This window comes from Rhineura floridana, chromosome 9, assembly GCF_030035675.1.
Source record: "Rhineura floridana isolate rRhiFlo1 chromosome 9, rRhiFlo1.hap2, whole genome shotgun sequence".
Lineage (NCBI taxonomy): Eukaryota > Metazoa > Chordata > Lepidosauria > Squamata > Rhineuridae > Rhineura > Rhineura floridana.
Window position 1 is genome coordinate 66187223 of NC_084488.1, and position 13396 is coordinate 66200618.

At 40.8% G+C, this 13396-nt stretch overlaps 1 protein-coding gene across 7 annotated transcripts in view; it reads left to right on the plus strand.

Annotated features, from left to right (window-relative positions):
- The first annotated feature begins 3963 nt into the window (after positions 1–3963).
- The window catches only part of SLC10A7 (solute carrier family 10 member 7), a 245325-nt gene continuing 235892 nt past the window's right edge, over positions 3964–13396 (plus strand). For 2 of the 7 annotated variants that reach the window (XM_061584765.1, XM_061584766.1), the window contains exon 1: positions 3971–4836. In XM_061584765.1, the coding sequence (XP_061440749.1) occupies positions 4737–4836 (100 nt within the window). In that variant the 5' untranslated portion in view covers positions 3971–4736. Of the gene's footprint in view, positions 4837–13396 lie in introns of all 7 variants that reach the window. The other 5 variants (XM_061584769.1, XM_061584763.1, XM_061584767.1 and 2 more) reach the window with 5 other exon arrangements.

The following is a 13396-nucleotide window of genomic DNA, read 5'->3' on the forward strand; positions in this document are numbered from 1 at the left end:
GACATTACGCTGCGTATAATGGAGAAAAGCACACACATGCTCATCATTTTCCAGACATCTACACCTCTTAACAGCTTCACCAGTGTGGGTGGGAAAGCTATTTTCTTGATGCTGAGAGGGAGGAAAAGTTAATGTATTTGGGGAAATTGTAACCTTTCACCAGGAAGACAGCCTCCATACCCCTTCCCACCCTAGAAAACAGCTTAAGGAATAGGGGCTGGTTTCCTTCACCTGCTTTAGGGGAAAAAGAGGCCTTTTATGACATCAGCAGCCATTACACCAATCCCCAGCATTTGTACTCCAAAAGCTTTGCTTGCTTAGCAACCAGTAAGGAAAGTGACTAAGAGATCCGAGTGGGACTGGGGATTGGTGCAATGGCTTCTGATGTCACAAAGACACTAACTGTTCTCAGTAATAAAGCTGCAAGGATAGTCTTCCCAAGAGTATTGGACAGGGAACAGGAGAGAGAGGCAGGAGCCTCTCTAAGGTAAGACCACACATGATAAATGGAGCAAGGGGAAGGGAGAGGAAGGAAGGAAGAGTCAAGGAGAAGAAATGTGAGGAGAAACTGGCAATGGAGGGCTTTGTCAGTAGCAGTAGCCCACCCAGTAGCCCATATTAAGTATTTATATTGCCTTTCAAGCATTTGTCCAAAGTGGTTTACAAAAATAAGAAAATAATTAAAATGTAAATACAAACAGAAAGGACAATAACTCTCTGAGCCTCTCTGGGGAGAGCATTTTACAACTGAGGTGCCACCACTGAAAAGGCCCACTCTCTGGTATCCATCCACCTCTCTTCAGATGGCAGAGGCACCCACAGGAGGCCGTCCATCGATGATCTTAATGTATTGGTAGGTAGATATGAAGCCAGGCCTTCAGGTATGGCCATGTTCCTGTCATTACATTTCACTAATATAGCATAGATTTTGACTTTAGGCAAGTCAAAATTGCCTAAAGTAATTCCTTTCAGAGGCTGGAAAAACCTGAACTTATACCATTAAGTGCTTGTGAGAAATACAAATGGGTTATAACCTGTCTCCCACATATTTCTAGATTTCTTTCTCAACCTCTCTATTCATAATTAATATTTCTCTTTATCTTGTTCCTTTTGACTATCTTTGTTCTTTCCATGTTAAATTATTTACTATCGTCTCTTCTTTTCATTTAAGCTCTCTTTATCTTGTGAGCTGCTTTCCTTTATTCTGAAATCTCTTCTGTCTAAATGCATAATCAGTTTACATCCATGGCCGTACAGCTTAAAAATCCCAGTGCATTCATGAAAATCATTTAACTGTATATTTATGTGATTGTAAGGTATGTCATGTGAATAAGATACTGGGATACCTGAGAGAGATGTGAATTAAAAGGTCAAGGACTTCAGATCAACATTGGAACAAACCTTTCCACATCACTCCTTTCAGCCTCAATGGACTTTCACTAAGCCTATCAGCAGATCTAATTCGACAGGTTAACTGTTTTAACCATTTACCTAAACAACCAGTTCAAAAACAGAGTGATAGTCTGAGGATTTTTTTAATAAAGATATGTTCAAGAAAGTTTTTTTTGACATATCATCTTCTTGAAGATAATTAAGACAACATGCTTCCATAGCTTGTGAGCGACCCAAACACAACTCAAACAGCAATGTAATGTGCCCTGTTAGTTGATTGACAATCCCTCTGTTTTTGCAACTTCTTTGCAGTAAGAAATCGTCAGAATAACAGAATAAAGTGCAGTGTAAAAGCAGCCTTAGTTGTAGGCTCACATACGTGCCCTTCCAAACACAAAACTGCACAGAGGATACAGAGAGTACTTTTCTAGGTAAACAATTTTTAAAATCAATATTGATTTTTCCCTTTATTTTAATTAACCAGTTAATTAATCACCTTTTACATTTCTCAAGACGATTTACAAACATACCATAAAGTTTAAAAATAGTACCAACCCTCGCTCCCCAAGATAGGTGTTCTTTATGTATTGTTTTTAAACCTAAGGCAGATGCCTTTTCATCCAGCTATAAGTTTATTGAAACAAAAATGTTTTCAAGTGTTTCCAGGAAGAGTCATTGCTTAAGTAGCACCATATTATAATCAGTCTGTTTTTAGATCAAACTGCAGTTTCAGATTCAACTGTTAATGCACCCAAAATAGAAACAGAACATAACCTCCAGTTTGAAACACAAAAGGCTGTCTTCACCATCATATGACATTGACCAATAAAAAGGCTTTCAAATTACTAAAAATAGATTTGACACAGATTTCAAGGATGAATAATGAGAGAAATAAAATTTTCTAGGATAAATTCTCTGTAGAAACAGTAGTAACACAGGAAAGAAGCTAAGTAAGAAGATCACCAACAAACATACAAAAATGTAATTCTCCATCTTTGGAGATGGCAGGTATTGCTACCACTCACCATATACTCAGAGGCACATGTTACCAAATTCTTCCAAGTTACACAGGAAGTGGATTGGACTGTGAAAGACCAACCCAAATTGTCTTTGCATTCTGACAAAGTTGTAGGGCAGTCCAATATCTCAGAGAGGAGGTCAGGTCTCCTGCTCCCACAGTGCATTCACTACAGCGGCCCAATTTATCTGCTTTTTAAAGTGCGATAGAAATATCTGTTGGCTATACCTCTTACCTTGCAAACCCTATGTACAATAGGGCCCCGCTTTACAGCGCTTCACTTTACAGTGTTCCGCTAATACAGCGGTTGTGAATTGTAGAAAGGCCCTGCTTTACAGCGCTTGTTCCGCTTTTACGGCAGTTTTTTGCCACTGGGCGCCATTTTGGTCAATGTAAGTCAATGGGATCCGCTTTACAGTGGTTTTCGCTTTACAGCGGGTGTCCGGAACGTAACCTGCTATATGAACGGAGCCCTACTGTATATAACAACAACAAAAGGATTCATGAAATGGAATTGGACTGCCTTCAAGTTGATCCCGACTTATGGCAACCCTATGAATAGGGATTTCATGGTAAGCAGTATTCAGAGGGAGTTTACCATTGCCTCCCTCTGAGGCTAGTCCTTCCCAGCTAGCTAGGGCCTGCTCAGCTTGCCACAGCTGCACAAGCCAGCCCCTTCCTTGTCCGCAACTGCCAGCTGGGGGGCAACTGGGCTCCTTGGAACTATGCAGTTTGCCCACGGCTGCACAGGTGGCAGGGCACGTAACCCCTAAGCCACTCATTGTGGGGGTGATCTTTAGCTGGCCCCTTGACACCCAGCAGACATGAGCGGGGATTTGAACTCACAGACTCTGGACTCCCAGCCAGGCTCTCCTCCCCACTGTGCTATACCATACAGCTGGCATAAAGGATTCACAGGGTTGCCATAAGTCGGAATTGACTTGAAGGCATATAACAGGTATGTTCTTAAACTGCAAGGGTTTTTTTTGCGTATTAGTGAATACAAATATATTTAAAAATAAATAAACTCTGAAGTCCCGCTGAATTGAAGGAGACTTACTCCCAAAAAAGTGTACCAGGAATTACAGTGCAAGCCCAAACGCAGAGGTAAGTCCTATTAGATTCCATGGGGTTTACTCCCAGGCAAGTGGGGTAAAGAGGCAGCCTTAGAGGGCCCTAACCTCAACGGGGCCTGTTCCCCCGTAAACATGCAAAAGATCGAGTTGAAAACTACACAGGTAATCAAGAAGGGGCAAAAAAAAAATCATAATCAAATAGTTACTACTGCCTATACCTGTACGAACAAGCTAGCGCTTTTCTATGTTCTTAGAACTTGTCTGGCTAAAAGGGAAAAGTCCCTCCTCTCCACACCCACCACGTTTTGCCAACAGTTAGGCATCCCGAAGGGCTCAGGATACCACCCTTTGTCTCTTTCGCCGCGCAAGCACTCGCACATACGCCCCAACCAGCCAATCCTGCCTCTAGTCTTGCAACGAGCCAAACTCCCGTGAAACGTGTCCCACACCAGCAACTGAAAGCGCAACCCCACCCTCCCCAGTTCTCACGTCAAACGTGGCGCGTCAGCGAACGGGCGTAAAGTCTCGAAGAAGCGCGCAGCTCCCCAAATCTTTGCGGCACTCTTGCTGTTATTATTTTTCTCCACAGCTGGCGCGGGCCTCGTTCGCTCAGTCGAATGCCAGTTGTTTAGCCTCATGTCCTGCTGCTCGTGGACTTCCAAGGGGTATCGTGGTTAGCCACTGCGGGAAAAAGAGGATGCTGGACTTGATAGGCCTTTGGTCTGATCCGGAGGCACTCTTCTTACGCTCTCTAGCTTCGGCCCTTCTAGTGCTTGCAAGCAACGTAGAAGCTGAAGAATTTCCCAAGACCGCCTAGAATTCTTGTCGCCCTTTAGAAGAGCCGATGGTTTGCAAAGGCTCAGAAAAGAGAGGCGTTTTTGGCAACCTGGTCTCCCGCTATCCCTGGGCCCTTTACGCTTTGAGGCGCGCGTTCCTTTCTCAACCCGCGTACTTAGCTGTCGTCTTCCAGCCTCCGATACAGAGAGCTTATGCGAGTCTATTAGCAAGCGCGTGGTAGTGATGGCGGCTTTCACAGAGACTTTTCCTGTCACTGGATACTATCCCTGCTACCAGCGGCGGCGGGAGCAGCTTTTAACTAGCCCTGCTGCTGCCGCCGCCTACATGCTGCAAAGCCCGTCTGCAGGAGGGGCCAAAGAGAAGTCTTGACCAACTCCCCTTCCTTTCTCTCTCCCCCTTCCTGTCTTTCTAGCTGCTTGCAACCGCGGAAATCTCTCGGGCACGCCACCGCCATGGGCATGTTGGACAGGCTAAGGAAGGATTGGTTCATTCTGGGAATAGTCGTGGTCATCGCGGTGGCTAAACTGGAGCCGGCCTTTGGGGTGAAAGGAGGTAAGTCTGCCTAGGAACTTCAGCTGAGAACCTAAAATGCGTGCCAGCCCTGGGCTCCCCTCTCACATGCTCAACTCGCTTGTTTGCAAACAAAGAGGAAAATGGGAGGTTTTTAGTAGCCGGAGCTGAACTCTGTCCATTGCATATGCAAAATCAGGTAGTCATCATGCGAGGACTGAGTATATGGGGTTTACTGCAAAATATTGCACTCTCCACAATGTAACAGAAGTTGAGAAATCCTACGGCCAAACAATCTGCATAGCTGCTTAGGGTTGCTATACATCCAGCAAGATGTCCTCTCCCTGCTCCCTTCCTTTGGTCACTACAGCCTTTCTGATCTTTAGCGTAGTGATCGGAGGTTTCTAACGCTCAAAACTCTTGAGTAGCATGGCTGTACTGACACGTTGCATGCAGAGGGAGTGAGACGACCCAACTTCCGCGTGGTACAACTGAGTAGCAGCAGGGCAGAGCTGGGACAGGCTGAGGAAACGTCTGCTATAGTAGCAGCCAAAATTGAAAGAGGAAAAGTAGCCTTTTTTAAAAAAGCAGGCTTTAAGCTAATGCAAGAAATGTCAGTGCCCCTTCCCAAAACGGCGTTATTGTTACTGTTTTGCAACAAATGTAGAAACGTGCAAGTACCTTGGCCAGCAAAAACCCTTGTTCTAATATTAAACTAAAGTAAATGAATATGGAAAAAGCATTCTCAAATTGGAAAACGGTTGGGTTTCATGTTCATAAGCCTTGCATTCTACCTTCCTCAAAAATGCATGTGTGCCTTATTTATTAATTCTCTCAGTAATAGTTGCTATGATTACAGTATTATATTTGGAGGTAGTTTTTCACAAATTTGAGGACTGAGTTAAAATGGAATTTAAACAAATAACCATGTTAACTGGGAGTGCATTAGTGTGACATCCTTACTTTCAGATAATATATCCATTTCACCTGGGAAAACTACTTGTGTTTAATCTGGGATAGTTATCTCTTCTCTTACGGAAGCAACTACTTGGAATGCATGAATTACATATAGGCATTCCCTCCCAGTGTATGAGCAACCTCATAGAGCAGCTGTATATGTTCTGTTGTCTTTGAATTGTAGGGAAAAGCAGGCTTCATTACTATTGGTCTTTTTAAAAAGTAGATAACTCCCTCACACATTGCCAAAAACTGTTGTAGATAAAGCTCACAGAGTGCATGTAAGTTGGCAATACTGTGCCTGTTGCACAAGGAAGAAGCTTAACTGTTGTATCTCACAGTTTGTGGATTTGCTTACTTGACTGTTGGCATACCTTAAATATACAAGCTGTTCTTGTTCAGAAGTTGAAATGTAATATAGAGCATTAAATTGAAAATATGAGTAGGAACAGCTTCCTTATTATTTTAACATGTACTGATGAGTACTAATGCCAAATCCTCTCAATTTTTGCATGCCAGTGATGTGAGGTGGAAAATTTCCTAATGCTTTATATTTCTGTGGATATGTTCCATTTCAGGAGTTCATAATGAATGGATGTTAATTGCTAATACAATCAGACAAGCTTGACAGTTTCAAAGTTTTAGCTTTGTTTACTAAATTCAAATGAAATAAACTTGTTTCTGATACAAACTGACACTTCTCTGATGCAAATTATTCTAATTTGCACAGGAATACACCCCAATTATCCTGTACATGCATATTTGGAAGTAAGTTCTACTGATTTTGTATAAATTAGGTGACCAGATGCAGGAAGAGGCAGGGGCTCTGACAAAGCTATACTTGCTGAAATTTCATCTTCTACACACCTATTAAAGGTGTAGGAGTTCTGCCCTCTTTTTGCTTCTGGTCACCCACCTTGCTGCCATGTAAGTGTTCATAGGACACTGCTGTCATTTTTTTTAATTACAGGAAACAAAAAGGCTTTGCAGTTGATGCAAGGAGAATTGATCTTTTTGCTAAACTTGTATAAAATGTGTATCTTGCTAGACCTACATAGCCAGCCACTTGCTTTAGCTTTTCTGTTCTATATATCTTCTAGTTTGTGGCCTGTTTCTAAGATATCTCAGAAAATATTTCTATCTTCATAACACAAGTCTTTGTAGGAATGGTTGATAATTTTTCTGATGGATTTAACAAAAATATATTTAAAAATAATAATTGGGTTGGTATGAACATTCTGAGGATTTTGGTGATAGTGCTTCAGTGTTTGCTTAAAGAGGAATATAGAGAGAGCTGGGAATGGGGCCCTGCTAATTTCAAACTGGATAGTGAGGCATTTTGTCACTACTTTTACCTGTTCTTTTTCAGTACATCTGAGCACGCTTATTGAGGTAGTTTTCATTGAGTTAAATGGGAATTATTCCCTTGTAAAGCTGCAATCAATGCATGTCTACTCAGAAGTAAACTCCATTGGGTTCAATGGGACTTACTCTCAGGTAAGTGTGTATTGGATTGCAGCCTTAGTGGGTTTAAGGTTGTAGTCTTGGTAATAAATTTAGGATAGACAGCTGCTAGTCAGTTTTAGTGGCATTGGATAAAATTATGGAGAGATGAACTTTTCCCCCCTTGGAAATAGGCCATAAAGAAGCAAACTTAGAATGTGCTGCCCAAAATAAATTGGTTATTGTTAGAATGAATGCCTTTTTGTTTTATCCTAATGAAGCATGCCAGTCTAGACCTGGCTCCTATACTTTCACCTGTCATATATACTGGTCTTGAATTGAATTGAATTGAAACTTTATTTTTACCCCGCCCTTTTTCCAAACTGGAACTCAGGGCAGCTTACAAATAAAACTACGTGTAGTTAAAAACATAGAAAAACATACAATTAAAATGCAATTAAACTATGCACAACCTTAAAACCATAAAAGGCACTTAAAAATCTAAAAACAATTTAAAATAATACAGATAATAATATAAAACATTAAAACAAGCCTTGTAAAGCCCAATCCTAAACACCTTCTATCCCAAAAGCCTGTCGGAATAAAAAAGTCTTTACTTGCCGACGGAAGGATGGCAAGGAGGGGGCCATTCGTGCCTCCCTAGGAAGGGAGTTCCAGAACTTAGGAGCAGCCACCGAGAAGGCCCTATCTTGCATCCCGACCAATCGCACTTGCGAGGGTGTTGGGACTGAGAGAAGGGCCTCTCCTGAAGATCTCAGGGCCTGGGTAGGCTCGTATAGGGAGATACGGTCTGACAGATAGCCTGGACCTGGGCCGTATAGGGCTTTAATGGTCAAAACCAGCACTTTGAATTGTGACCAGAAACAAACTGGCAGCCAGTGGAGCTGTTGTAACAAGGGTCTTCTTCCACCTCAGAGATTGACAACCTTTCAGTAGCAGCTTAACAAGTGTTAGGTGATTGTTCTTTTGAGGTTTAAGAATAGTAATTATTTTCAGATGTCTGGGTCTTATGTTTAACTACCCTTTGTTAAGGAACGATGCCTGAGAGACCACCTCCTCCCAATGTCTGGCTACAAATGAACAGCACACTTTTCAGTATACCTTTGTGCCAGGTTGACTCCTACTGCCTGGGAAAAAGCTGGAATTGGATATGGAGATGTTTACTTGGGTTCTTAATCTTCAATTCCATGACTATATATTTTGCTCCTGGTTTTAGAAATGCTGCAATTAACTCTGAGCTTTTAGATTAGAGTGGGACAGAAATCTGGCTTAATAATAATTAGTAGTCGGCTATGTGGCAGGTTTTGACTGTTTTGATAATGAAGAATTGTTTCACACCATTAAGAAAACACTGGTTTGGTGGAGATTCTGATATGCTTTGTGAAAAACAAAAAGTGCATTTCTCTCAGAGTTGGTGTGGAATGGGTATTCCTCATTTGTCTGTATATTCATTGAAATGTTAGGCTCTTTTGCCTAGTATTGAGGATGAACTTTACTATTTTAAAAAATCTACAAAAATAGTGTCATCTAAGGATTAGATCTGTTCCCCAATTACAACATTTTATCACATTCAACCAACCATTAAGAGTTGACCAATTAAATAAAATATTAACTATGCATTTTAGTTGATTGTTTGATTAAATGTGCATAAATTGGCATATGCATTAGAACAGTAGTTCCGAAGCAAAACACATAGGCCACATCTGCAATATACATTTAAGTCAGTATCATACCACTTTAAACAGTCATGGCTTCCCCCAAAGAATCCTGGGAACTGTAGTTTGTGAAAGGTGCTGAGAGTTGTTAGGAGACCTCTCTTCTCCTTACAGAGCTACAGTTCACAGAGCGATTTAACAGGGAACTCTGGGAATTGTACCTGTGTAGGGGGAACAGCACCCCAATCTTCAAGCAGTGAGAGACTCCCAGGGATTCCAGTGCTTACCCAGGGATCAGTTTCTTTGGAATGAAGATGACTGGAGACTATGGTGTCTTTATGATACATGGTTTTATACAACCTGAGCAGAAGTTGGAAGGGTCTCACAGCAATAACACTCCAGATCCTGCTTCCTATTGGGTATCTAGGGATATCCCCCAAAGCCATAGCTTGGAATTCAGCAAACAGAGCAGTCAGGCCTCTCTGTGTCTCTTCAGTTCCAGACCAGGCTAACACACACACAGGCTACCTCCTGGCCCTGGGATTGGGGGAGGGAGGGGAAGCCTACCCCCTTCCTGAAAGAGCATCACCAGCCAGTTGTTCCTCTGACAACACATCTGCCCTTTACCAAGTGTTCAGACATGTAAATCTGGTGCTTACCAATGAAACTGGCTTGACTAATTCAGCAACATCTATACCAACCACCCAGTCCTATAACAATATAATCAACGGTGCAGCCTCCTAAGGATGCTTTGAAGCATAGCATTTTGTGAGCAATTAGCACTCTGAACGTGGCAGTAATTCCACAATACTAATCTCATGCCAATTGCTTCTAGTCCACATGGACCAGCAGGAGCGGTACAGCTAGCATACTTACCATGGTGCCAAACAGTGATGGTACCTCTTCTTTTTTACTCTTTGTCTAATACTTCCTGATTCAGTGCTATCCATTGCTGCTCGGTACAACAATGGATAGCTTCCTAAAACTGACTAATGGCATCCCTAAAGGAACAGGTCCATCCACATACTTAGGGGATGGGGAGAAACAGTCTTTGAATTTGCTCAGTGAACCAGCCAGAAGTGGAGAGATATTGGACTCTTGTGCATCAGAGTTTTTCCAGATAAATAATGTGCATTTGTTGCACTGATTATGTATTTATTAGTTGCCAATAATGAATGTTCTGAGCCACATATAGCACATAATAAAAGCCATAAAACCATAAAATACAAAACACCATTCCAAAAAGCATCATTAAAACAATTAATGTTTACAATTAATGTAAAACAGAACTAAAATCACACGGGAGGCGGAGCGTGGATGCCGATTGTATGGCAGCATGAGAGAAGAGCTCCATAGCCCAATTAACAAAACAATTCCAAACCAGAGAAAAAGCAGCTTGAGTTAAAGTGAAACTCTGAAGGAATGCGAGGGGAATGTCAACAGACTTGACTAAAAAGCAAAAGAAAGTTATCACTGCTTATTTCAAGCTGCAAGATAAGACACAAAAACGGCGAGCGATACACGGCAGCTCTGTAGAGGAAATGGCATCCGGAGTGTCTCAGCGTTGTAGAGACGAGCAAGGGAGGGGTGAGTCTTCAATTCCTCCGGAGATTACAAATGTAGAAATGAAGGAAGAAATTTTACAATACTTAAAACAATTTAAACTAGAACTTAAGGATACTTGGACACAAATTTTGGATGCTAAACTAGGGGATTTAAAGCAGAAAGTGGTGGAAGTGGAAAAACTGCTGCGAGTGGAATGGAAAAGGTATCAGCACAAGAGGAGAAATATAAAATAGTAAAGAAGCAAATCTCTGAAATTAAATTAAAACTGATTGACCAGGAAAACCGAAATCGACGTTGTAACGTGCGCCTTCGCGGAATAGCAGAGGATCTGGAAGAAAATAATGCAAAAACTTTCGTGGCAAAATGGTTGACTTCATTACTGCCTGATTTCCCCATTGATTCTGATGATTTTGAAAGAGCCCATTGTGCATTGGGGCCAAAGAAAAGAAATACATCACGAGACTTAATCATATGTTTTGGTCATTATAATAAAAAGGAAGCATTAATGAAAAAACTGAGGGAATTAAAAGAAATACAATGCCAAGGTACACCTGTTATGATACTGCAGGACTTAGCCCCAGAAACACTACAGATGCGCAGAGGACTACGCCCCTTCACCTTAAAGTTACAAGAAGCGGGGATTCGTTATTCATGGGGCTTCCCATTCAAATTAGTGGTCCCCAGCAAGTGGGCCACCCATATTGTGACAACAGAAAAAGAAGCCATGCAGTTATTTAAAACCCTGCATTTTGATCTCCCTGAAGGAGTTTCAGAAGAGGACTCTGGAAAACAAGGAATCAGCGATAAATCTGACAAGGAGGAGGCAGAGGAGGAATGGGAGCGGGTCCAAAGAAAACATTCTGATAAGCCCAAAAGCAGACGAGGGAAGGCAACAGGAGGCATTCTATGTCGTCAGCTCAGAGAAACATCACGTCGAAAGAGATAACCTGGAAGGACTTTTATTAAAGAACATTGAATCCTAGCAGTCGCTTGGTAAAAGGTTTGGGACTATACTATTTTCTGTTTTTCTTTTTTGAACAAAGGGCTAGAGGGACTCTTCTCTCACGTAGTCAGATCTATGCCACAAATAGATCTGAATTGCTTGCCTCACCATTTTCATATACCCTTTTCTTTCTTTTTCTCTTTTTTCTTTTTCTTTTTTTCTCCTTTCTTTTCCTTTCTTTCTTTAGTTTAAGAAGTTCAAATTGCGGGAAGGTGCTTGCAGCACTCCTGAGGGGCAACATAGATTTCTTTTCTTTGTGGTGGGGGGAAGGTTGGTTCCCGTGTTTACTATTTGTTAATCCAATGGTTGAATCTAATTCAGTTGGGAAGGGGGGAGGGGGGAGGTTAGTTGTTAGGGGAAGTTCACTGGGAAAGATATTAAAAAAGAAACCTGAGAAAGGAATAAAAACTCTAATAGTTATGCAATCTCTATGGCTGATCTAAAAACAGTCTCATTTAACATTAAAGGGTTAGGCAGTGTTATAAACAGAGACAGGATGTTCAAATTGATCAGGGATCTGAAGCCAAAAATAATGATGCTAGGGAAACCCATAAGGCAACTTCAAAGGATGGTATATTCAACAGTAAACAATGGGAAAAAATATTTACAGCTAAAGGATCCTGCAAAGCAAGAGGGGTAGCAATATTAATCAAGACCGAAATCGACTTCAAAGAGACAAAAATAATGAAAGACAAGGAAGGAAGATTTATTTTTGTGTAAGGAATTCTGAATGGACTAACAAAAATTACATTAGCGTCAATATATAGCCCAAACACAAATCAACTAACTTTTTTAGATAGAACCCTAAGAAAATTACGTAAATTTACAGAAACAGAATTATAGATAGGAGGGGACATTAATTGGCATTTACAAGGTGCAGTAGCAGTCAGAGATGTGAATAATATTAAACAAAATAGAGATGAATCTCAACACCATAAGCGAGTAATGAAATGCATGAAAATTTTACAAAAATATGAACTCTACGAAACACGGGCAGAACTCTACGCAAAAGACTACACACACACATTTTACTCACGACCCCATGGTTCATTCTTGAGACTGGATACAATAATGGTTACAAAGTGTCTACTACCATGGTAAGTCAGAATGCATATAGGCCAAATAAACATCTGAACATGCCCCAGTGCTCCTGGACATGGCAACGTGTGCCAAAGAAAAAACACCAATATGGCGATTGCACCCTACCCTAATAGCAAGATAGGAATGTAAAAGTAGAATACAGGAGGGAATAGTAAACTATTTCAGAGAAAATCATATTAATGACACTTCAGGAGGGGTGAGATGGGATTGCATGAAAGCAGTAACTAGAGGGCAGTATATTAAAGAAATGGCCATTATTCGAAATAATACTAAAAAACAGAAATCAGAATTAGAAAAAACTGTAGATGTTCTTACAGCACAATATAAAGGTACTGGTTCACAAGTTATTAGACAAAAATGGAAAAGAAAAGAACAGAACTAAACCTGCTAGATATTGACAAAACAATGGTAGATTTGCTCTATGTTAAACAAAAATATTATGAATTTGATGGAAAGGGATCGAGAATGTTAGCAAATAGAGTAAAAAAAAGGAAACATAGTAATAGAATTGTAGCTTTAACAACTAAGGAAGGCATAAAAATTTATAGCGCAAATGAAATGAGGAAAATATTAACCAAATATTATGAAAACTTATACAAAGGAACAAATATAGACAGAGAATTTATAAAAGAGTACCAACAAGGAAGTACGATTACTGGCCTAACAAGGGAGCAGTCAACATATTTAGAACAGCCTATATCAGTAGAAGAAATAAAAAATGCTATAAAAAATTTGAAGTCTAATAAAGCACCAGGCCCTGATGGCTTTACAGCTGAATTTTATAAAGCATATGCTGAATTACTGATTCCACAACTTTCAGAAGTTTTTAATGCAATATTACAGGGAACACAGCTAC